The sequence below is a fragment of the Bombus affinis genome, chromosome 9, assembly GCF_024516045.1.
Source record: "Bombus affinis isolate iyBomAffi1 chromosome 9, iyBomAffi1.2, whole genome shotgun sequence".
Taxonomy (NCBI): Eukaryota; Metazoa; Arthropoda; class Insecta; order Hymenoptera; family Apidae; genus Bombus; species Bombus affinis.
In genome coordinates this window covers 14,758,958-14,781,345 of record NC_066352.1, presented here as the reverse complement: position 1 = coordinate 14,781,345, position 22,388 = coordinate 14,758,958, and the positions used below count along the sequence as shown (strand labels likewise).

Here is a 22,388-nt window from a genome sequence, read left to right as displayed (position 1 = left end):
TCTTTTTACCAAAATTCCATCTACAAAATCATGTTCAATTTGAACTAAATAACCTTCAAAATTTTAATACAACCTTTATCTATCCGCTCTCTCTATTCGCTGTCTCGAATTTATCCATTTATTCAATATACTCTTTCGACGTCCAAGTGCGATATAAAACTGAAACTAAAAATAAAGCATAGTAATAATAATAGCGGCGAATTGATAACAAAGAAAAATGTCAACGACGTTGGAAGACGCGCTATCCAGATATCCACTCAGGTACCCGTCGCGCTGCGAGTCTAGAAAAACCTGTTTCTCAACGTGTCCACCGTGTCCAAATATTCAGCCACCGACGAATGGCACTTCTTCGGTTCATTTTCAAGTTACCTACACTCGCAACGGGTATGTTGATGAAGTATTAACTTTGAAAGAAATATACGAAGATACGATGATCACGGATCTTTTTCCCACAGCCTCGGATATTCACCTTGCTATTATCCGCGATCGATATGCTGTCCACCACCGGAGATACCACCACCGAAAGTAACCCCTTGTTACGCGAGATTGTTCGATTCTCGTGGAAGACCAATTTGTTTATACTTTTAATAAATCATTCTTTCGATATACGTAGAGAGCGATTTTCTATGTCTGCCTATATTTTGCTCATTCCTCTTAACTATATCTTTTCACGAAACTTCGAAAACGATAAAGAACAATCTGCTGTTACTTCGTCTCAGATAGTTGGAGCGTATTCTACCTATCGAGTAAATTGATCGAACTCTTTCGTAATTCTTATAGTTTTTCTTAGCGAACTCGACTTTAAACGTCGAGAAGAAAGGAGAGAAGGTTTCGTAGTTGGCCATGTTACTTTTAAACAAAGAATCAGACAATCGAACATACGCGTGAACATATTCGTTTAGTTATGTGAAAAAGGAAAAACAGAAGAAACGTGATCGATTCGAAGCAAATATACACAGATCTGTGTAAATTGTCCTTGTATCAAACAAATCCGATCAAAATTTGCCGGGCGATGCTGTCGATAAATCTCTGAGTCACGCGAAGCTGCTATTTCCCTTTGGACAATTTACATCTAAAGATGCTGTAGGAAACAGTTTCGATTTTCGTAGAAATAAATCCTCCGGGTAAACATGTCTTGTCGCGAAGAAAAAAGGCGTACCAGCACTCTGCCTCCACCGTGTTATCATTGCAAACCTCCGCCGTTCTGTTGTCCGAAATACGGCTGTCCACCTCCTCAGCAATACCCGGCTCTAAAATGTCGTTGTCCTCGTCCGTGTCCACCTTTCGTACGTTTTAAAATACTTACGATTTTTATTAACGAGACTGGATTTAACGTTAACCTTCGTACATATTTTACAAAATTTTCATTCTTCGTTTGATACGATAGAATTCTTCCTGAAGCTTCCTAAAATAAATTTTTACAATTTTTAACGACGAACGCGTTTTGTTTTGTTGCTAGATATGTAGACAACGTCCAGAACCAGCACCGAAACCACCCGCGCTGTACGTGGTTGACTGCTTACCACCTCCTTGCCCGGAGCTACCTCAACGTCCAGCACCAAAAATAGAACCACCACCATCCTGCGTACGATACTGTATTCGTTGCACGTGCGATGGCTCAACTTACTCTCCGCTTTATTTCTCTGATCTACCAAAGTGTGAAATTTCTTCCTGTGCAAAGTGCTGCTGACTGTCGAGCTTAAAGATCATACTGTATTTCGTATTTTTAATTCTTGTATCGTACAAATTATTAAAAAGCTGAGACTCTTTTGATAGCGTGTCATATATTGCGATCAAATTAATTCTATTTGGTTGAATAAATTGCATGATTTTCGAAGGTGCGTTGATAGCAATATTTAATTTAATTAAACTGCTCGTTGTATATCTGCGTAATTAGAAATAGTAAAACTATAGTAATAATAGTAATAATCTCGTTTCTTAACGAGATACTGATCTAGGGAGATAACTTCAGAGATGCTACATTTTCAATGACGTCGTGACATTGTAAGGGCAAGGGTAGTTGGCGCATAGACGATAATATGTTAGAAGGTGAAGAAATGGCTGGCGAGAGAGGGGAAGAGGAAGTAAATCCACTGGGAGTACGTTAAATTAATAATAACTTGTCTTTCGATCGAGAGAGTCTTTTATTTACAATTCACAACGAATAAGAGTAATTTTTAGTTTTACAATTTACAACAGTATTGCAAACTTATCAAATCGGTCTGTCAAATCGAATTTCACAGCTTCGTCCTATCTTATTAGGAAAGTTAACCTTCGCGATTAACCTTCCTTCGTATCGGAATACGTTTGCAGCTTTACGAAGGCGAAAGAAATGAAAAAGGTGATAGGCATGGTAATGGGAAAGCTTTGCTCCCAAACGGCGATATGTACGTCGGACGATATTGCAAGGGATCGAGGCACGGTGCTGGACTTTACGTATTTAAAAACGGCGCTCGTTACGACGGTGAATGGAGACAAGGCGTTAAATACGGTCAAGGAACCTTTTGGTACCCTGATGGAACCCGATACGAGGGTAAGAAACGACAGACAGCCATTGGGGAAGGATGACGACAAAGGGTGTTCAATTTTGAGGCTAACTAACGATTTAGTAATAAATTAATAATAAAATTCAAACTGTCGAGCTTTTTTCGTACTATCCGAAGCCTTTTAAAGCACGATTCACGTTTTTAACTCGCGTGAATTCTTCGTCCTTCGTAACCAACCAGGGTGATTCGTAAATAAATGTTCGTGCTTTAGGCAATGAATCTACGTATTAAAATATGTAACTAAGAATCGTACGTCGTACGTAGCATAATTTGCGAATTATGAACGATCGAAGAAAGTATGGGAAGCGTCTGCGCGTCTTTGCGTCGAAGACTTTGACAAAATTTTCTTTGGTCATCCATAACTCGAAGATCAACGTACGTACAGACGTACGTTCGTACGAGGTTTTTCACGCGTTCCGTAGGTGAGTGGAAACGTGACATGAGATATGGTTTTGGCGTATATTATTACGTAAATGGCGACGTTTACGAAGGTTCCTGGAAGAAAAATTTTCGGCACGGCATGGGATCTTATCTTTACGCCGATACGAACACGAAATTTATGGGCACGTGGATCAGAGATCGTATGCAAGGGCCTGGGCAATTAATTCACCCTCGACATCGATTCCACGGATTTTGGGAACTGAATTTGGCGAGTTAACATTTATACGAATTATTTCTAAAATGTTTTACTAGTGTATTACTATTTAGTAATAAGCGATTTCTAATGTCAGATAATCGTAAAGCGTTGATAAATATTAATAAAAGTGTAACGCAACAGCCTTACGGACGTGGCTGCTTCACTTTTGAAAACGCTTGCATGCAACATGGACACTACGTGCACGTGAAAGATCCTGATTACGACGAGACAAAGGAAGAACCTGCCGAGGTGAGAATTCATTTTTCAAGATATCTATCTTTCTTACGTAAGGATAATAAATATTCGATTCAGCAAGGACGAGTAACCGAACCTGCCACGTTAGAAGCCGAAGCTGGCGAAGGAAATAAAAAATTAGAAGATACCGAGGGTGCAAAACTGGAGGAAGCTAAACCTGTGCCATTTGAACCACTCGCTTTAAAGAAAGGCGTTATCGCGTTATGGCGAGCCCGTTGCATTACGCCGTATAATGCTGATTTATTGCCACCCGAGCCGGTACCTCTACAGGAAGAGGTGAGATATGCATAATCGATAGGAATTATATATATGTATATACAGCGTGCTCGTTCCTTCTTCGCTAAATCATGCTTATATATAAACGTATACCGAACAACTATTCCACGATATTCAGATTTCAAAAATTTGCTTAAGCGTGTAGAGATCCGCTTTAAAAAAATGCAAGTAGAAAAAATGAACCATCTGAAACAATTGCTTGTGCTTCCAATGAATATTTCCAGTTATTTCCATTTTTATCTGGCAGATTGTCAACACTGTGTTTATTAATAAAATCGCGATATCTGCATTCAGAATCTCATTTTATCTTACGCAATGCATCCGTTTCTGTAATTCCGTAAACAATTGAGTTACTCAACCAGCTATCTGTCATGAAGCTTCGCAAATACGAGTTCCTTTCGTACAACTGTAATAACGAAGAAAAATCGATATCTTTTAATTCTAGTTTGATTGCTAAAAAAATATTTCATTTTTAGGTATCCGTGGACTCTCTATTAGATAGATGTTCGGAAGATTTAATGATGGCACCGGAACGATACTTAAAGTACGAAGACGAATACGAAGGCGAAGGCGGCCGTTATTACGACGACGCTGATTATCCTGGATCATTCGTTGAAGCAATTTAATTTAAAAAAAATCAACGTTAAACGTGAAACAAGAAATATTAATTTTTCCTTCGATTATAAACTTTTGCGCCATTTGTTAAAGAATCGAGCTTTTCTACGATCTAATTTCAACATTATTTTCTTACCGAAGGTGATAGCTTTGCGCACAAGGAAGAGGGTTATAGAAATTCGCTAAAATATTTCTCACAATAACAAATAAAAGTATAAAAAGATAATTATAATACGATATAAAGTTGTACATGTTCGATAACAATTTTACATATGGTTAGGCAAAAACGCAACGTGTTTTTAAGCACTTTATTTAGGAAATTATAATAATAAATGTGCGTATGTGCCCATAATATCAGACAATGTAAAGAACTTATTTTACAGGCACACGTAGGTCTTGTTCGGAAGTTTCGTTTGTCAAAGTGTTTAAGGTATATATGTAACGTATATGTATACATACGTAAGGTGTATTACATTGAATATCAGCAACAGATAGAACGAGGATACGTTTTCATAATATTGGCTAAGCGTACGCTCAACATACGATTGCAGTCTATTCACTTTTACTCCAAAGATCGATTTAATATAGTTTTAGATGCGCAAATGATTTGTATGTTTTCTATATGTATTCTTGAAAGCGCAAGCTCGCTTGTATCGTTCGATTATTTAAATTTTCTTTTTTATTTCTTTTTCTCTTTTATAACGTATAAGCCTGTGTATTTCAAAATTACGTTCGTCGATGGAAACACGTAAATATTTAGATACATAGATAGATAGATATATATATATATAGAGAGAGAGAGAGAGAAAGAGAGAGAGAGAGAGAGATGATTTTGAAATATATGTACAACATTTGGTTGAACCGGACATAAATAGGAAGACGAAAATGCTGCTTTGAAAAAATACAAATAGTACAGATTAGTTCATAAGTCATATGAAAGTGGAGAACATTTTTTTTTTACATTAATAAAACGTCGAGAAATACGTTTTACTTTTCCAATCGAAAATTCTCCATCCTCCACTACATTAACCTAAATACCAATCAAATACGAAGATTTCTTAAAAATTGTTCTTTCTGACGGTACTAATAAATACTGGCATTCAAATAGTTTCGAAATACTAAAAGGAGCGTGTATTTTAATATACATATGTATATTTTATATATATATAGTTTACCCCTTAATCTTCAAACGAGTCTTTATAAAACGGTTATTCGACTACATTGACATAAAGCCTCAATGAAGGTCGAAAGGTTTTAAAAGGACGGAGGAGAGGGCAAAGGAATAAAAAAAACGTGTTTTGCGAAGTATCGCAGTCTTTCAACAATAAGCTATTATACAAGTAAATGTAACCATTTTCACTTGTAAAAGAACAGCTGCTGTTTAATTAGACGCCACAATATGAATATCGTGATTCAACACGTTAATGACGGCATAATTTCTCGTATATGTTATCACAGTGCTCGATGACACTTCCGTGTTAGAATATTTTTTTTCTCTTCTTTTTATGACACGTCCTGAGATTCTACTCAAGTTAAGAATTCGAATCGGGTGTTGATACGGGCGACCAATTTTTCGATAGCAAAATACTTCGTTCTACGGTTTTGCGATTTCTTGGCACAATATCAAAAAAATTCGCATTTGTTGCGAAATATCCACAGCCCTGAATCGATTAAAACATCATCGACTATTTTTGCTTCCTTCTTTCCTTTCCACTTTTTCTATGTATACACCAATTTTAAGAAATCGATCGGCTTTCCTATGGTGATTTGACCTAATTCATAGCAAAAGTCGCCTTAATTAATTAGACATTGAAACACAATCGAGTATGCTTGAAAAATCAGGGAACGTTGCGACGATTGCAAGCATCAAATTTTGGGACTCGAACGCATTTTATGTGCATTTTAAACGTGCAAACGATCCGTTTGTAGATTGTTGTTTTAAGCATCTCAGGTACGTAAAGCGTGGACGAAATTTTGTGCCCTGTTATGACGTGATTTTTGTATATTCACAAAAAATGTTTGTTTTCAATTTGTCGTTTTGTTCCCAAAATAATAGATTTCTGAACGACCGTTTCTCTCCTTTAAAATGACACCGTAGTGTTTTACATTATATCGGGCGGTGGTCTTTGAAACGCGATGCTTGCTACTGAAATGCTGCAAAAGCCAGCGGTTATCACCCCCAAGAATATGTAAACGGCTGTAATTAGCCAAAAGGCGAACAAATATAATGTTTTGTTACAGTATTTGCCAAGAGATGGATCGTAATTTGGCTCATATTCCTTATATACCCACATTGAGCCTATGGGCAAACATAGAGTATAAAAATTGGAAAATTATAAACACCCAGAGAAACATTTGATTCGTATATTTGTATTACTAACCTATAATAAACCAGCCAAGCATAAAACAATTAATTAATGTTTGCGTGGGAGATTGTCGTATTCTTTCCTCGTCTCGTTCTTCCTGACGTTGACGTACTCTCGCAGACAAATGCAACAACTGCTTGAAAACACCAAAACCACCACCCACTAATAAATAAACAGGAATATACTCTCCTTGTGGGCAATCATAAAGATAAAGTCCTCCAATGACCATCATACATATTGGAACTACTATTGTTACTCCTAAGATAATGGTACATCCAACTGCAACCGTCGAAATACAAAATTAATAATCCTTGTATTAAAACCTAACAAAATATTAATTCACATTTTTGCTTACTAGTGCCTAGAAGTAAAACAATAATATTTTTCAAGAAATCAAACACTCCTTTTGAAACTTTATGAGCTTCTCTCATACGTCCAAACAACGAATCGTAAGACGGAGGTGGAGCTAAAAAACAGAAACGTTTCTTCAACATTCCAATCCTATAAATTGCTATTTAAAATTAAACCGAACAAAGATTTCCCTGCAATGATATTGTAAAGAATCGGATGGTAGAGATATTGTTTTAACTTAGATGAAATTACAGAAACAATTCGAGACAGACAGAGATACATATTCTGTTAAGAATATTATTTACCATTTGGATCTATGGCTTCTTCATAGGTAGGTGGTGCGCCACAATCATTAGTCAGAGTCGATGGATGTCCCAGAGGTAAATTAATATTGTGATACGAAGGTGGAGGGGTATAACAAGTCGATGCTATCTCGGTGCCAGGATTTACACTTTCACTGGTACTAACAAAATTACTTTGATTTATTTGGCTTAACGGCATCTCTTCTCGTATGTTGGTTGCTTGAAGCCAATGCATAGGGTTTGCATTAAAGATTACTTGATGATTCGCCGTTGCCACAACTGACAACAGCACGCATGTATTTTTCTAACCTATAAATAGCTCAGGCTACTTTGGTATCTGTTCGTGCGTCGTTCAAAACTGCATAATATTAAAATATGGCACGAATTTTTAAAAAAGATACAAATCTCGTAATTGGGATCGATTTTATGTACTTTTGGCTATAATTGGATTGTTGATTCAGTCAAAGAAAAATAAACAATCTCGAGTACAACGTATATGCTGTTGAAAATTTCTCACGACGATGATTTGTTTGAGTTCACTGAACGAGAAGAAGGTAAAAATTATGCGAGGTTCAGTTTCATTTCGAAAGAAAAAATGATATATACTCTAGGAATGCACAAGAACTGTCACACCCCCGTTTCAGAAAACACAAAACAATGTTATTGCACGAACCGGCATCTACATTTGATTATGCCCACTTCTGGTTAAGCGAACCACTGCAAAATCGTTGCACCGCAAAAGCATGCAACATTTCTTATCGGTCTTATAACATAACGGAGTTATCTTCAAACTCCATTAATTCGGCAACTTGCATTTGCGCTACGATGCCCACAATAAACCATGTGCGACAGATATCCGTATCGAATACTTGCTATATCAATTAGTATCGATGATATTCGATATAGGTCGATTTCCAATCGAGATCTCAATCTTAAGTGCGGGACTATTCGAAATTATAATCTTTAAAGGGCTTTAGGTAATTTAACAAATTAGTGCATGCGAAACGTTTTTGAGAAGTTTGGATATATCGAGTTAGGCAATTTACGAATCTAAAAATTTTTCCCAAATTTTATTTGTAAAATGCAATTTTTTCAATATTATAATATCAATATTATAATAGGAATTTGATCTGATAGAACTAAAATCTCCATTGTTATTTAATCTGAAACCAGGAAAAACGAAACATTAACGAAGTAGACGTAACTTCCTACAAACTATTCTCGATAATCTCGTTAAAGAACAGACATAAAAATTGATGCTTAGATATCTTCTTTGTTTTTCTTATTTTCTACAATATCGTACACGATATTTTTTCTGCATTCAGTTTTATTTCCCGCGATTTCGTGTTTGATAAACTATAAAAAGTCACGCAACCACAATTATACTTATTTCGATCTACTTATAATGTTAAAAGAACGCGATTGTTAATGATCTATTATTTCGAAACAACCAATCATAGCGACAGCACAGTACGCAGAAGGTTGTTTATGCCTTTAAATATAAACCGAACACCACTTGGAGAACATACAGATTTTGCTAACAATCGTCGAACGATCTCTGTTAAAAGCCGTCATCATGAAGTTATCGATTGAAAAATTATTATCAGTGGTTATTCTGTCTATTGTTTCATTATCGCATGTCAAGGTAAAGATCGAAACAATTATATAAATCCACAGTATCGAATATATAATATAGTTTTAATAAATATAATTTTTTCTTTATATCTTTTAGGCTGCCACCAAAGTTACAGTTACCGATTTTTACGTAGATGTCCCAGACAACGAGTTAATCGATTCATGGAGTCACAGCCTAGCGGATAATCTCATTTCTTCACAGATTTTTGTCAAACAGGATTGTCCAGGTGAAATAGAGGTATATCTTGATTTAAATATTATTTAATTTTAACGTTATTATTTACTATTTCGGACTCTACCTTCTCCTCTTCGTCACCTCCATTCCTATCGTCCTTCCAAAGTAAATTAGATAGTTATCTACAAAAATTTAATATATTTTCTAATTTCTTCATAAAACTCGTTAATACAATAGATAGCAATATTTTGATATTCCATTTTAGGCCGATATAACGGTATATAAAGGTGATGACATAGTCAGTCAAAAGAACAAGAAATTTGATAAACCAATGAAGGACTTCGAAAACTATGATATTTGTGCGTCGATAGAAACCCCAGATTCGGATGATGATTCGTGCTCCGTCGCACAGGTAAGAAGTTTATATACATATAATACAAAATATTTCATCAACTTTTTAAAATCTCTTTTTTTTGGGTCGAATGTTGCATAATTACATATTATATATAAAATATCCGGCACGATTAAATAATTGTAAAATCTGTGTATGTTTTGATACATTTACATAATTATCAGCGCAAGTTATACATATAAGTACCTCTCTTTTTTAAATTTACGTATTCATATATTACGTATACATAATTTAAGCTACATATTGATATTAAAATGTGGTTTTCATCACTTAGGGTGAACAAGCAGCTTCAGACTGCGATGTAAGCGATTGGTTCAGCAGTATGAAACCCGGAGATTATGTTGCCAAATGTGATTTCAAGCAAGGTGACAAGCTAATTTCTAGTGCCACACTAAACGTAAAAGTAGAAGCTGAGCAGTAGTACAATATTTTATTTCGTTCGAAATCACACTATCAGATATGTTTCAACGTTTATATTTATTATATCCTATATGCATGATTGTAATTATTGCTTACTTAATGTTGTAAAAGTAACTCCTATTTTCCTTGGATAATAAAGATATTAGCATACACACGGATACCTAATTTTAGGTTTATGTTAACTTTATTTTTCATATATACATATATGCTTCATTTATTAATATAAAAATTGTAATAAAAAATTCTTTACTATTGTTCAAAATGCATCATTTCCTCTATTATTAATTGTAAATATTATATAAACATATATGATCAATCTCCATTGTTCTTCGCCGGACACATTTCAAAAAGCTCAACAAAATGGCTTGTTTTTGAAAAAGAGAGATAATAACAAAGCAAAAAGTGGAGATACAAGAGAAGTATGCTAACTTTACTTATATTCCCAAATCTTATTTTATCCACTGTATACTTTTCTTCTGCCAACGCCTGTACGAATCCTGACTGGACTGTCATCTTTTGTGAATCATCGAGTACATTCTGCTGCGAGGTATTAACAAATAGTACCATTTTAAAGTAATAATATTATTTAATATGTCAATAAAGTAGCATTTAAAAAATTCTCTTTATTTATTTACACTATATCAGGCAGATATTAGTTTCGAATAAACTAAAAATACCTACTTTGATATTACTATTTCTTCGCACACTTAATATATTTGATGAATTATTCTTTTCTATAGCAAAATCCCATTATTATTTTAGTATATCACGTATATGGCTATGTGGCTCAAAAATAATTAATAATAAGAATAAAATTGTTAATTGATAGATGACATAAAATCTTACTAATGAAATGGTAACTCAATTTTGTATTTTTCCTTGGAATCATTAATTTTTGAAATTTTATAGGTAGACATTTTATCTTTCTTATATTCCTAATATTTATTTCTGGTGATTGACATACATCATGCTGTTATTTTGAAAGAATAAATTTATTAAGTATATTATTAAATAAAATTCAATATAAAATTTCCTTAAACGTAATATATTTTATCGTTAAACTTACTTTATTATTTTCTAATTTTTCCACTTTTTGTAAGCTGTCAGTAAGGCCTGAAATAACGAATAAATGAACAACGTTCGTACATGGACTTAAGAATAAAAATAATTTTATATAACACTTTTTCTTTCAAGGCAATTTAAAATACCTTTTGATCGATGATAGACTTTTTCTGAAATCTTTTCATTGACGGAAACTACATTTGTTGTATTTGAATCCTTCAAATTATACATTCGTTGTGTCGATTAACTTAGAAATTAGAATTTATTTAAATCTTTTCTATAGCAATAAAAACGTATCTAGTCTAAATACATATGTATTTCTCGTTGAAAACTATGGAAAATTGATATTTCTATTTTAATCTATATGTTCAACGCACGTGTAGTTAATACAACAGGATATCTTGTTAATTTTCGAACACATGATATATTACACATTAAAAATCAAGCTATTTAGATGCTAAGCAAATCGTTCAATTTTAATGACGTTATAAATATTAATATCGCGTTTGAATTCTGTCTTGACTTTTCTCTATGAAAATAGTTACGGATCATGGCAAGAATGTTAAGTTCGACATTAAATGCCAGACAAGAAAATAACGGTGAATATGCAAAGCCACGAGAAATTGATTTTATGAAATTTTATTTATATTCAATTTAATTATGTCATTTATATTTGATAGAATGATGGATAGATAGAATCGACATATTTTAAATATATTATTTAACTTATCATTCGTGTTTCGTCACATGTCAGTTTTTGTCTGTCACACGGTCAAAAGTAAACAATCACAAACGGTAGATGCATAAAGTGCGTAATCAGAAATTAATTTAAATGATATATTTAATTGTTTAAAACTGTGTGATGTACCGGTGTGGTTACCATCATGGCAAATATTTGTTGTATATGCGGGAAAACGAAATGTTCGTATAAATGTCCTGTATGTGAAGAAGCTTAGTAAGTACGATAGAGGTTATGTTCATAGTTACAATATTTTAAATAAGGTTTAATGCTTCATGATTTTAAGAAATACGAATACGTACATATGTATATCATATGTATTTGAAATGTTGTAAATGATATTGTTGTAATTTTAATCAAAATATAAATTATTTAATTTGATAATGCATAGTAACATGTAATAATATTTGTTATTAGTTTGTATTTATTTGGTTGTGAGATAAGAAAATTCTGTTTATGTTTAACGAAGATTTATCAAAATAAATAATAAGAACAGATTTCTTTTAATCAAAATTGATAAACTTCTTCATATGGAAATATTTGTATGTTAGTAGTACATTAAAAGCACAAATATTCCCTTAATATTGCATCAGTTCTTTCTTCGATTTAAAAATATTATATTTCTTATAAAGACAACTTTATTCTGTAGTTTAATAATTTATTGTGTGTATTAGTTGTTCCATAGGTTGCTGTAAGGCGCATAAACAAAATAATTGTCAGCCACCAAAGTCTCAGGAGAACAAAGTTATAGAAGATACGAAGAATAAAATTAATTATGACTTCCCAACAGAAGACACAGTTCCCATTGAAAAATTGAACCAGTTACGTCATAGCGAAGAATTGAAGAACTGCTTAAAGAATCCGCATGTACGAAATATAATGCGTGGAATCTTAACAGATAAGAATCCAACAAGTGCTATCGCTTCAGCTATGACTGAACCAATATTCGTAGAAATGGCAGATGCTTGTTTGAAAGTTGTTGAACCTGAAGTTAATGACGAATCATGTTAATATATATAGATCTATATCGCATTAGAACACGTACAAAGAAATTACAATAAAATATTTCTATATATTTATACTTCTCCTTCGTATCTATATAATCGGTAATATATTTTCTTTAGCTTAAATAGCATTATAGTTAATCAAATGAATTTTTAAATTGTTATAAATAGATATAAAATAACAAATGTTATATTAAATGTTATAAATGTTATATTTTGTATAAAAACATTTATTAAAAAATCAATGTAAAACTTGCATTAAACATAAAATGATAATAACTGATGTATGCTCATATAATGGTGGCAATATGTAGACTTCAGGGATGATAGCATTTTCATAAAGATGAAGATTACATATTAAAAGAGAAACAAACAAGCAAATAATTTTGATACAATGTTTACATATAGATAAATAACAAATTGTTCTCTTTAAAAAGTGATTAACAAAAATAGCAAAATACTAAAAGATATGATAATCAAAGCCTTGAATGAAAGGAATAGTGAAGCGATATATAATCTTCGAGATCTGTCGGTATTTCTGTTCCGTCCAATTCCTTTTGAAGAAAATGATATCTTTTTCGAACATGATAAGCTGCCATTTTTGGTTGTCTATCTCTTGTAAATACACCTTTCTTGTTGCCACCTACTCGAATGAATGCTATAAACATACATTTATTATTAACTATTAGTGTTTGTATTAATTAATAGCTTTAATTGTTTTTTTTCTTCTCGATACTTTTGCTTACTTTGAGCTGTTCGAAAGTCGGCAAAATTCCAAATAAATTCCCCAATAAAAAATCCTTCGTTTCTTAGTTGATCAAAGGCTTCAAAATGTTTAGATAATACTTCTTTCTGATACTCTTCGCTCCATATATATTCAGGCAACTGGAAAATAACGAACAGTGTTGATAAATTTGAACTACAGTCCAAAGAATTTCTTTTAATTAAGATTTAAAATATTTTATCTATACTAAAGTAGTTGTTAACAATTTATAGATTGCAGCAATACATATATAGATTCAAAATGATATTTTATTCCTAGTGAAATGTTTCCTAATATTTAATACGAAATGTATCAGCAAAAGGATTAACACTAAACTCAACTAATTAAATATGAATGAAAGATGTAATTAGATCTTGTAATTAGCTTAAAGACAATAAAATATCGTCGACATTAATATTAATATATATGTATATATTGACAATTACTTCTGATGTTTAAGTCATAAGTTTGCAACGTGGAAAATCCTAAAGCATAAAAAAAAATTAATAGATGCTACTGTTTTTGATTTGGTTTGAATTCCATGTAATTACTGGATAACTCACCTCGTGTAATCCAGGCATAGTATCAGCTCCATACTCGGACATAAGCACAGGCTTATTATATTTTCTGTGCCACGCTTCAGCCTCTTCTATAACTCTGGTCGTTATTGTATCGAGCCGACCTGGGTTATTATACCAAGCGTTATAGCGATTAAAGCTAATTACATCAAGGTATTCGCCTGCTTTGTCTTCCTACAAAATAATTATGTGATTTTTATTAAAGATTCGAGTCAAATGTATTAATTTTTGTAAATTAACGCATGTATTTGGATATCGAAGAAAAATTCGTTTAGTTATGCCACAAATGTACATAACACTTTTTCCAAGAATAAAGTATTAACATTTCAAACTGAATTCTATACAATTCGATTCGACAATTGAAATTTCACAATCGCAGTTGTTATACGTCTAATTTGCGAAAAAACAAATTTTTTTCATTCGATCTTCAGCCACCACGTGCTACGTAAATTCATCGTTGGAGAGTGTAAAAGCGTAGACTTTATATCGAGATTTCGTCAAGAGGAAAGATGCGATACATAGTTTTTTGGGATATTCTATTCTGCAAGGAAAACGATAACGACTGTACGATATAAATATTTGCGAAAGTAACCTGAACTGCTCGAGCCATGGCAATAGTAATTGGTCTGGTAGGATCGAGTGTTTTCGTATGATGAGCAACTTGTTTAAAGTATTCACCAGCTTCCGGAAGTTGCGTCCTCGGTTCATTCGCGATGGACCACATAATTACCGAAGGTCGATTCTTATCTCTCCTTATGAGTTCCGATAACGAGTCTTTGTGACGTGCAAGAAGAATCGGTGAAAAATTTTCAGTGTCTACCGAAGGACATTCGCCGATGATGAGAAAGCCTAACCTTTGGAAAACAAATAAAGTAAAAGATATATATGTAGCAGTTAAAGGTAAAATCGAATTGAAGAGTATGCTGACCTCTCCTGATTATGTGATATTTTTTTATATAAATGATATATAATATATACGCGATTACTCTCATTACACGGTCTCGGCTTTACCCGATACCGCTTCGTCTTTTACATTAAAAACTTTTTTAAAAAAAGGCACATAATTTATACATTAATAATATTGGATATTTTTACACGATAAAAAGTAGAAAGTGGGGATTACCGGTCAGCAGTATCGAGTACTTCATCGCTGTAAGGATAATGACTGGTTCTATAGGCATTAGCTCCGATCCATTGTAGCAGCTCATGATCCCTAGCAACGGTGACCAAATCGAGACCGCGTCCTCTCAGAATCGAATCCTCGTGTCTACCGAATCCTCGCATGTACACGGGCTTGTCGTTAAGTAATAAACTCGTATTCGTCCAGGCCAATGTTCTGATGCCAATTGGAAGCCTGTAGACGTCTACTTTGCTGTCATTCGCCACCGACAATGTAACCTTAGAATCGTAATGTTATACCTAGTTACGTTTGCAATATATTTTGCAGGTTTGGGTAAATTTTGGTTGAAATATAGATAGAAGATAATAATTTGTAAGAATCGTTTCAATCGCTTCGTTACTTTCATTTTAGGAATAAGGAAGAACAACGGAGAAAAAAGATAGAGTATACGTTACATACCTTTAGGGTGTAAAGGTATCCAGGATTAGGATTCATACCCCTAGGCCACCAGAGCTTAGGAAATGGTACCTTTAGCGTACCGGAAAGTCCGTAAATAGGCTCCTGTACAGCTAAAATATCCTTGGCATCGAACAGGCTTACTCTACAGATAGGAATTTCATGCTCCTGCAGGCCTGCCGGTTGAATTATGTATTTTACGATACCAGTATCACCGATTAGTCCGGTCTTTACAGTAATATCTTCGATATAGACGCGTGGTTTTGTATGCAGCAAAACTGGTCTGTAATTTGGAAACGTTACGTTAACTCTGTCTGATATCTTATCGCCGCGGTGAAAACCGATAAATTTGCCCGCACGTATTTTTCAACTATTTGGCGTGAATTATTCCGCTCTGTTACTTTGCTTTTGTTCGTCTCGTAAATATGTATCTCTATGAATCTATTTTGTCACCGTTGTTTCTACGCATCAGTGAGAAAGGCGAGATTTTTTGAAAGGCCAACAAATAGGCCATTTTACTACGTGATATAAATTTCATTTTATAGATATAAATCAGTTATACACACATATATTTTGTGCTATTTTACTGCAGGAAAAACACATACATGTATACGTATATGATATTCCTTGCTATTTATATATAAGTAAAATTATATTCGATTTGTTTCAAGTATCGAAAGCGCTCGATATATCTTGTTGATGTTAAAAAGATATAAGAATATACAGATCGTATAAACGCTGACTTCTCCATGCCTACCTGTGTATGCCAGCGTAATTGAAAAAATCGAAAGTGTAAGTTTGCAGGCGTATCGTTCCGTTATCGACGGGAGTGAAGATAATTTTTCCTTGTGGTATACTAGTTTGAAGCAAAGTATTATCAACTGCGACGGTTATGCGATTTTTACCGCCATAAATCAAATACGAAGATATCTCGGCTTCAAACGGAAGATGACCCATTTCATGGTTCGTTACCAGATCATTGTTTATCCACTAGAACACAAAAAGAACACAAAAGGAACATACGTATATGTATGTATTATAACCAAACGATACACATATTTATATGTTGCGGGCGAAGTCCGCAGGGTATGCGGAGTCGGTTTTGCATACAGACAATGTCAGCGTTACATACCGCTGCCTGGGAAAGTTCGAAGAAATAGTTGGAAAATTTCGAATATGGCCCGCTGTAACATGAGAAGAATCGACATTGCCCAGCATCGTGTAAGTAACGTTGACGACTATTATTTCTTTGCGAACTTTGTCAGGCTCGAAGAGGATACTGCGAATAATGATAAATCTATTTTTCAAGGCAACGCCGCCCTAAGTTTTTCCCATTTTATTCGTCTCGGTCGTACCATTCCTTTCGAAACGAAATATCGGTGTGGGTTTAGGCATATAAAAGTCTGGTCGGCCGGAGTTGGCCGACAACTCTGCGTCTCCATGCCATCGGCTGGAGATTTTTATGTGCCTAACCGCATACCGTGAGAAGTGTGATTAAACGATTCTTTGGCAAAAAAGATGTAACAAGTGGCACACGAAGCGGACGTCCAGGGGCTTACAGACCGAGGAAAAAGAAAGATAGTCGATACAACAAGAGAAGAACCTAAGATTACATCCTCGGAAATAATTGGAATAGTAAAAAGCGAACCTAAGGAAAGACGCCTCATAACAGTTCAAAGTCCACTGAGAATTGCTGGATATGAATCAAGAGTTGCAAGACGAAAACCATGAATTAACAAAGCAAGAAAACATATATGATCGTAGTTCGCTGTTAATTATGTATACACGAAAATATAGCATTCTGGGACAAAATACCGTTCTCAGACGAAAGCAAGTTTCATATTTTTCAATGTGATGGACGGGTTTTAATATGGCGAATACCGAATACTGCATTAGATGAATAAAACATTGTCCAAGCCATCAAACACAGGGGTGATGGGGTAATGGTACGGAGTTGTATGAGCTTTTCTTGATGTAGGAGGTCATATATCCTGGACAAATGTGGTTATTTAAATATTTTCAAGGAAAAGTGCGGAAATATAAAATGTAGGACAAGATTATTATTTTCAACGGTATAATGATCTCAAGCATGCAGCCTATACTGTTAGACGGTAGATCATTTTTAATATAGCAAATCTAAATCCTGCAGTGTATCTTTGTTCTGAATTAGGAAAAAGAATTTATAACGCATCGTATTACGTCTAAGCAAGACTCGAAGAAAGTATTCCTCGAAGAATGGCGCGAAGTAGGTGCAAAAATCACGAACATATTAAATCTATTTCAAGTTTAATGATTTGCCGTTTGTTACATCTTCTTTGTATTTGAGAATTTGCGTCGATCGTACGACGTTAACGAAGGATAGAAAAAGTTGTTGTAAAAATAGTAAAATAGTAAAATAATAGAAATGTAAAATAGTTACCACTTGCGCGATATAATTGACAGAACCAAATCTGACAAAGACTCTTTGTTCTCGCCAAGAAGCAGGTGCGAAGAAAGATCGTTGATACCAAACGCTGCCCATATGATCTCTCAAATCCCTGGAGGTTGTAATGTCGTTATACGACGAAGGTACTGGCATTTGCATCACATTTCCTACCTAGACGAAGCAGCGTACGCACGTACATAAGTGAATCCCCGTTGACAACGTATAATTTCGTAAAATTTATATTTACGCGACTTCGATTCTGCGCGTTTATGCAACAGGTACAATTAAGCAAAATGTATCGCTTTCGCTATTTGCAAGTCACCTTAAACCGTACCTTGTTTTACATTTTGAACTTTTGGAAATCTAATTTCTGTAATTTAATACCTACTAAAATAAAACTACGATTTAATGAAAAATTGGTGATTATAATATAGGATATATGTATGTATATATGTATGTGGTGTATGGTATCAGGTATATAGTATATCTAACATAGCAATTTGCGATCGATGACTTTAACGTTCTCGGTAGATCGCGCATGTTCGTGTAAATTTATATTTCTATCGATACAACGAGAGAGTTAAAACGTAAATAAAAGTTTATTTCGTCTATCAAATATTACGACGAACTTAGTATAAGTAGAGTATTTTTATATACATGCGTTCATACGTACTTTGATACGTTCTTATATTTTGTAAGAATCCACTATCTACTTACAGATATTACGAAACGATTTTCTTTTCGTATTACTTTAACGTTACTTTCGTTTGTTTAAATCGATAGGAATATGCTATATTTTCTTTAACCACAAGAGAAATGAAAAATATGTGTTTTTTGTTTTACGATACCTTCGATAGTTCATCGGCGAACCATGCCTCTCTATAACCCAATAGCGCGTCTCCTGATGGGGAAATGACAAAATCCCACATGCCATCTAGAGATTTCACCTTAATAAGAGATGAATTTATTAAATTTAATCATTGAATAATCTAATTATCGAATGAGCGATTTGACATGTTAATATCGTAGCTAAAGCTTTTTTATTACTAGAATTTGGGATATGAAAGTAACACGTTTAAGTACACGACAATGTGTACCGCTGATAGAAATAAGAGATTTCAAATTACCTCTCGCGATTCACTTTCCCGTGGATATAACATTCCCGGGAGTGGCGAGGGTATATCCTCTTCCTGGGGCAGAGGTGAATATTCTATTGGAGTTTCGGGATATTCAATTTCTGGACCCGATTCCCCAGCCATTACCGCGCTAATTACAAGAAACACTAAACGCCACATTTTTTCGTGATTTTCCTGAAACGAAATAACCGAACGAAAGATTACGTTTCTATTTTCTTTGGAAACATAAGAAATTATGGTGAAGTACTTTTTTAATAAAGAATTTTTATTAACGGTAAATTTATTGCGATCGTTTACGATAAATGTTTGCCTCCTTGCGATCGTCCTAGAAACATTGAAGAGTAAAATAGGAAAAATGAAATCGACGTCTGCGTTGGTTCCGAGGAAATAGCTCGTAACGTTTTATTTAGGCTCATCCTGTGTATTTGAATTCAATTATACGAATAATCAGCGATATCGGTTAACGATAAAGAATTAGAAGTCCGTAATGTCAAGTATGTACGTTAAATATAAAATATTAAATGTTTGAGACTATTTATAATAAACGTGCATCTAATTCTTAATTTTGTTGTTCGCCGAAACTCTAAAATTGATTTCGTTAAAGACATTTGATCGAAGGCATGAAAAACCCTAATTATCGATCGTTTTATCCGATCGACAGAGGCAACATCCTCGGCCGCGTGTATAAAAAATTAATGTTGGTTATTAATGGGTTAACTTAATATAAAAGGAGGTAGTAACTGGTGTGTACCGTAGGGTCTCGTTCACATCAATATCGGCTTCCTGGCACGGTGCCCTCCTACGAGAGCAGACTTCCCTTCCCAAAGCATCAAATCGTTTCCTCGTGTCGCACGTGCACACCGTCGTCGCTGTCCCTAATTCTACGAATGGACATCGTGAGAATGTAACAATTGCCACTGTTTATAACGATGGGAATGATATTTTCACAGACCGTATCGACGGTCCAATTATTTATAAGCATGCGATTATACGCATGCTTTGCAAATACCTGCGAAATCACCGCTAAACGATCGTTAATTTCCCATCGGCGTTCAAAGAAACGTATTCGCGCATCGATTCCTCGTAGTTGTTCGTGCTTTGCTAAAGTCGATGTGCACAGAAAATTTCGATCTTTTCCTGACGAACTGCAAGAGCACGATTCGCTCGTATCAGACCGTATTAGACGAGAGAAAGTTTCGTCGCTATCGAATATTTTATCTTTGTTGTTAAAGTATTCTTTTATCCAGTCCATTTCTTTAATATTTAACTCATATTTAAGTCCAGTTCTTTCTTGGATCTAATTTGTTATGTTATTGATTATTATCTCGACTAAATCGTTGATCTTCGCTTTAACCGCAGATAATGCTATTCGTTATAACCATTATTATATTTGTTATTGGTTTCGATTTGCGATAGTCTCTTTATTAATGCTTATCGGCCTAATCGATGAGTTAAAGAGCAAAAGCGCGTCAGCGTTCTGTTGTAATCAGGTTTGTTATTTCCGCTTTATTTATACAATTTGGAAGTTTCTATTTCAGCATAGTAGGACCAGACTTTTAGAAGGACGTGCAACAGATCTTGTTACGGTTCTCGAACTTTTATATCTCACGCTCTCGTTTCAATGAACGAAAGAAACGTTGTCTCTCGTCAAGAATTTTTGCATAAGCTTGAAACGAGGAAATTATGCGAATTAAAGAAATGTCTCGCCGATAGTAAGACACATTTGATCGGAAAAAGGAAGATTTATCGTTACAAAAATGACGCGCTATTACACAACGAATTATCTAACTTTGAAAGAAGAATTTTGAAAGAAAATTTTTAACTCGCCGGCTTGTTAGACGCGAAACAGAAGATCTACGAAAGTACACGTGCTCGCACAGAGAAGTGGGAAAATCGTTACCTATCAGATTCTTCTTCCTATTCTTCTCTAAATGTCTACGATCCGCGTATTTCAATCGCGAGATTTGTTCCCTGGCGATGAACCATCACCTATATCGATTTCCCAACCATTGCGAACCAATTACTTTCGATGTTTTTATCGATCAAGATCAATTTGGTACAAAACACTCACCTTTTCTGTATTTAGATGGAAAAGTTTATCGAATGGCAAACATTCGAGAAGATTGTCGCGCAACAGGCACTGTAAATCGTTGGTTCGAATATTTCGCGATAATTATCCGAAGAAAGGAAAAGTTACGGTGGTTTCTTCGTTTCCGGACGCGGTTAATGCAGCATCGCTCGTCGCGTCGTTGGAACTTGGCACGTTCTCTCCTGTTGGGATCTTACACGCTACTAGACTAGAGAATCGGTTGTACCTATCCCATCGGACCGCACTGTGGCTCGCCAACCGACTGGCTTGCTCTTATATATCGGGTGTCCGCGCCCAACCTGCTACAACATTATGTCGCCGCGTATCATCGCTTCGAATTCAGCTACGTGAATGAAAGAGATCATCAGAAAGACTAGTTTCTAGCACTACCGGATATCTTTTTATCAGAGACGTTCCGCATCGCCGTCTTGTTTCTCTGAAATTTTAATCGCGCAGTTTGCGAAAATTACCCACTTTGTTTCTTTTTATCGTTCTAATTATCAACCACGTGCAAACATAGAGGCGTAATTGGAATACTTGTGTAACCTTCTTCCCTGGATGAGATTAAGCTTCGAGAAAATGTCGTATTTATAGAAATTTTAGCATTCGAGGGAAGTCGAAGTCTTGGGTAGCGTCGTAATGCAAGAATTTTGTCGAAACATATGCGATAATCGGCGACAGGTGAATTTCATTCTCGTTGATTTCTTGCCAATAACGCGGTCGAACGTTCGACTGGTCAGGCGATTCGTTTAAATCCGTTATATCGTTCGAAGAATGTTTTGTTTCCTACGATATGTTTCTTAGGCTCTGGGCGAATTTCTCGTCGTTTTAAATAATTAAGTCGTGCATTTTGAATTCGCCGTGAATAACAGGATTCGGTATAGAATCGTTATTGACCGTTATATTCAATTCGTCTGGCAATTAATTGCGATTATTCACAAGATATCGAGAAACAGGATAACATGGCTGGTTGTTTCGAGAAAATGAAGACCAAGGTATGCTACGCTTAGCCGCAGGTACCTTAAC

At 34.7% G+C, this 22,388-nt stretch overlaps 6 protein-coding genes across 15 annotated transcripts; 3 read left to right on the top strand and 3 right to left on the bottom strand.

The window, feature by feature from the left end:
• The first annotated feature begins 1,693 nt into the window (after nt 1-1,693).
• On the top strand, nt 1,694-4,681 carry LOC126920302 (radial spoke head 1 homolog). Of its 6 annotated transcripts, none has more exons than XM_050730437.1 (6): nt 1,694-1,838; nt 1,959-2,099; nt 2,314-2,533; nt 2,969-3,195; nt 3,325-3,714; nt 4,191-4,681. In XM_050730437.1, exons 2-6 carry the CDS (start codon nt 2,040-2,042, stop codon nt 4,338-4,340), a joined length of 1,047 nt encoding a protein of 348 aa, XP_050586394.1. In that variant the 5' UTR covers nt 1,694-1,838; nt 1,959-2,039; the 3' UTR covers nt 4,341-4,681. The 6 variants fall into 6 exon arrangements, with proteins under 6 accessions (XP_050586394.1, XP_050586395.1, XP_050586393.1 ...); XM_050730438.1 differs by having other exon boundaries at nt 1,947-2,099; XM_050730436.1 differs by having other exon boundaries at nt 1,924-2,099.
• Nucleotides 4,624-8,238, bottom strand: LOC126920304 (uncharacterized). The gene is made up of 4 exons (XM_050730441.1): nt 7,352-8,238; nt 7,051-7,161; nt 6,711-6,974; nt 4,624-6,628 (listed from the first exon to the last, which is right to left on the bottom strand). The coding sequence occupies exons 1-4, from the start codon at nt 7,581-7,583 to the stop codon at nt 6,432-6,434; spliced, it is 804 nt and encodes a 267-aa protein (XP_050586398.1). The 5' UTR covers nt 7,584-8,238; the 3' UTR covers nt 4,624-6,431.
• Nucleotides 8,239-8,834: 596 nt separating this feature from the next.
• LOC126920306 (uncharacterized) lies at nt 8,835-10,142 on the top strand. The gene is made up of 4 exons (XM_050730445.1): nt 8,835-8,993; nt 9,081-9,221; nt 9,424-9,570; nt 9,845-10,142. The coding sequence occupies exons 1-4, from the start codon at nt 8,925-8,927 to the stop codon at nt 9,989-9,991; spliced, it is 504 nt and encodes a 167-aa protein (XP_050586402.1). The 5' UTR covers nt 8,835-8,924; the 3' UTR covers nt 9,992-10,142.
• A 630-nt stretch (nt 10,143-10,772) lies between these two features.
• Nucleotides 10,773-11,612, bottom strand: LOC126920308 (uncharacterized). The gene is made up of 3 exons (XM_050730447.1): nt 11,199-11,612; nt 11,057-11,103; nt 10,773-10,960 (listed from the first exon to the last, which is right to left on the bottom strand). Exons 1-3 carry the CDS (start codon nt 11,281-11,283, stop codon nt 10,778-10,780), a joined length of 315 nt encoding a protein of 104 aa, XP_050586404.1. The 5' UTR covers nt 11,284-11,612; the 3' UTR covers nt 10,773-10,777.
• A 179-nt stretch (nt 11,613-11,791) lies between these two features.
• On the top strand, nt 11,792-14,472 carry LOC126920307 (zinc finger HIT domain-containing protein 3). Its single transcript, XM_050730446.1, has 2 exons — nt 11,792-12,007; nt 12,466-14,472. The coding sequence occupies exons 1-2, from the start codon at nt 11,937-11,939 to the stop codon at nt 12,800-12,802; spliced, it is 408 nt and encodes a 135-aa protein (XP_050586403.1). The 5' UTR covers nt 11,792-11,936; the 3' UTR covers nt 12,803-14,472.
• LOC126920299 (beta-glucuronidase-like) lies at nt 12,984-21,837 on the bottom strand. 5 transcript variants are annotated; one of them, XM_050730425.1, is made up of 14 exons: nt 21,345-21,837; nt 21,174-21,262; nt 20,283-20,418; nt 20,025-20,154; nt 19,265-19,447; nt 18,986-19,084; nt 18,132-18,308; nt 16,470-16,702; nt 15,716-15,995; nt 15,260-15,534; nt 14,729-14,990; nt 14,122-14,310; nt 13,542-13,680; nt 12,984-13,453 (listed from the first exon to the last, which is right to left on the bottom strand). In XM_050730425.1, exons 5-14 carry the CDS (start codon nt 19,430-19,432, stop codon nt 13,272-13,274), a joined length of 2,004 nt encoding a protein of 667 aa, XP_050586382.1. In that variant the 5' UTR covers nt 19,433-19,447; nt 20,025-20,154; nt 20,283-20,418; nt 21,174-21,262; nt 21,345-21,837; the 3' UTR covers nt 12,984-13,271. The 5 variants fall into 5 exon arrangements, with proteins under 5 accessions (XP_050586382.1, XP_050586381.1, XP_050586383.1 ...); XM_050730424.1 differs by lacking the exon at nt 20,283-20,418; XM_050730426.1 differs by lacking the exon at nt 21,174-21,262.
• Nucleotides 21,838-22,388: the final 551 nt, after the last annotated feature.

Bases quoted from the DNA above. Each gene is read 5' to 3' on its own strand.
- LOC126920302 (XM_050730437.1), top strand. From the start codon at position 2,040: ATGTTAGAAGGTGAAGAAATGGCTGGCGAGAGAGGGGAAGAGGAAGTA. The intron at 2,100-2,313 runs GTACGTTAAATT...ATACGTTTGCAG, and splicing joins AGGAAGTAAATCCACTGGGA to CTTTACGAAGGCGAAAGAAA. The intron at 3,715-4,190 runs GTGAGATATGCA...TTTCATTTTTAG, and splicing joins CGGTACCTCTACAGGAAGAG to GTATCCGTGGACTCTCTATT.
- LOC126920304 (XM_050730441.1), bottom strand. From the start codon at position 7,583: ATGCATTGGCTTCAAGCAACCAACATACGAGAAGAGATGCCGTTAAGC. The intron at 7,162-7,351 runs GTAAATAATATT...TCTGTTTTTTAG, and splicing joins AGAAGCCATAGATCCAAATG to CTCCACCTCCGTCTTACGAT. The intron at 6,629-6,710 runs GTTAGTAATACA...GTTTGCCCATAG, and splicing joins GCTTGGCTGGTTTATTATAG to GCTCAATGTGGGTATATAAG.
- LOC126920306 (XM_050730445.1), top strand. From the start codon at position 8,925: ATGAAGTTATCGATTGAAAAATTATTATCAGTGGTTATTCTGTCTATT. The intron at 8,994-9,080 runs GTAAAGATCGAA...TATATCTTTTAG, and splicing joins TTTCATTATCGCATGTCAAG to GCTGCCACCAAAGTTACAGT. The intron at 9,571-9,844 runs GTAAGAAGTTTA...TTCATCACTTAG, and splicing joins ATTCGTGCTCCGTCGCACAG to GGTGAACAAGCAGCTTCAGA.
- LOC126920308 (XM_050730447.1), bottom strand. From the start codon at position 11,283: ATGTATAATTTGAAGGATTCAAATACAACAAATGTAGTTTCCGTCAAT. The intron at 11,104-11,198 runs GTATTTTAAATT...TCGTTATTTCAG, and splicing joins AGTCTATCATCGATCAAAAG to GCCTTACTGACAGCTTACAA. The intron at 10,961-11,056 runs GTAAGTTTAACG...TCAAAATAACAG, and splicing joins AAAAATTAGAAAATAATAAA to CATGATGTATGTCAATCACC.
- LOC126920307 (XM_050730446.1), top strand. From the start codon at position 11,937: ATGGCAAATATTTGTTGTATATGCGGGAAAACGAAATGTTCGTATAAA. The intron at 12,008-12,465 runs GTAAGTACGATA...TGTGTGTATTAG, and splicing joins CCTGTATGTGAAGAAGCTTA to TTGTTCCATAGGTTGCTGTA.
- LOC126920299 (XM_050730425.1), bottom strand. From the start codon at position 19,432: ATGTGGCGTTTAGTGTTTCTTGTAATTAGCGCGGTAATGGCTGGGGAA. The intron at 15,996-16,469 runs GTAGGCATGGAG...TCCAAATTACAG, and splicing joins AATTACGCTGGCATACACAG to ACCAGTTTTGCTGCATACAA. The intron at 13,454-13,541 runs GTAAGCAAAAGT...GTATGTTTATAG, and splicing joins CGACTTTCGAACAGCTCAAA to CATTCATTCGAGTAGGTGGC.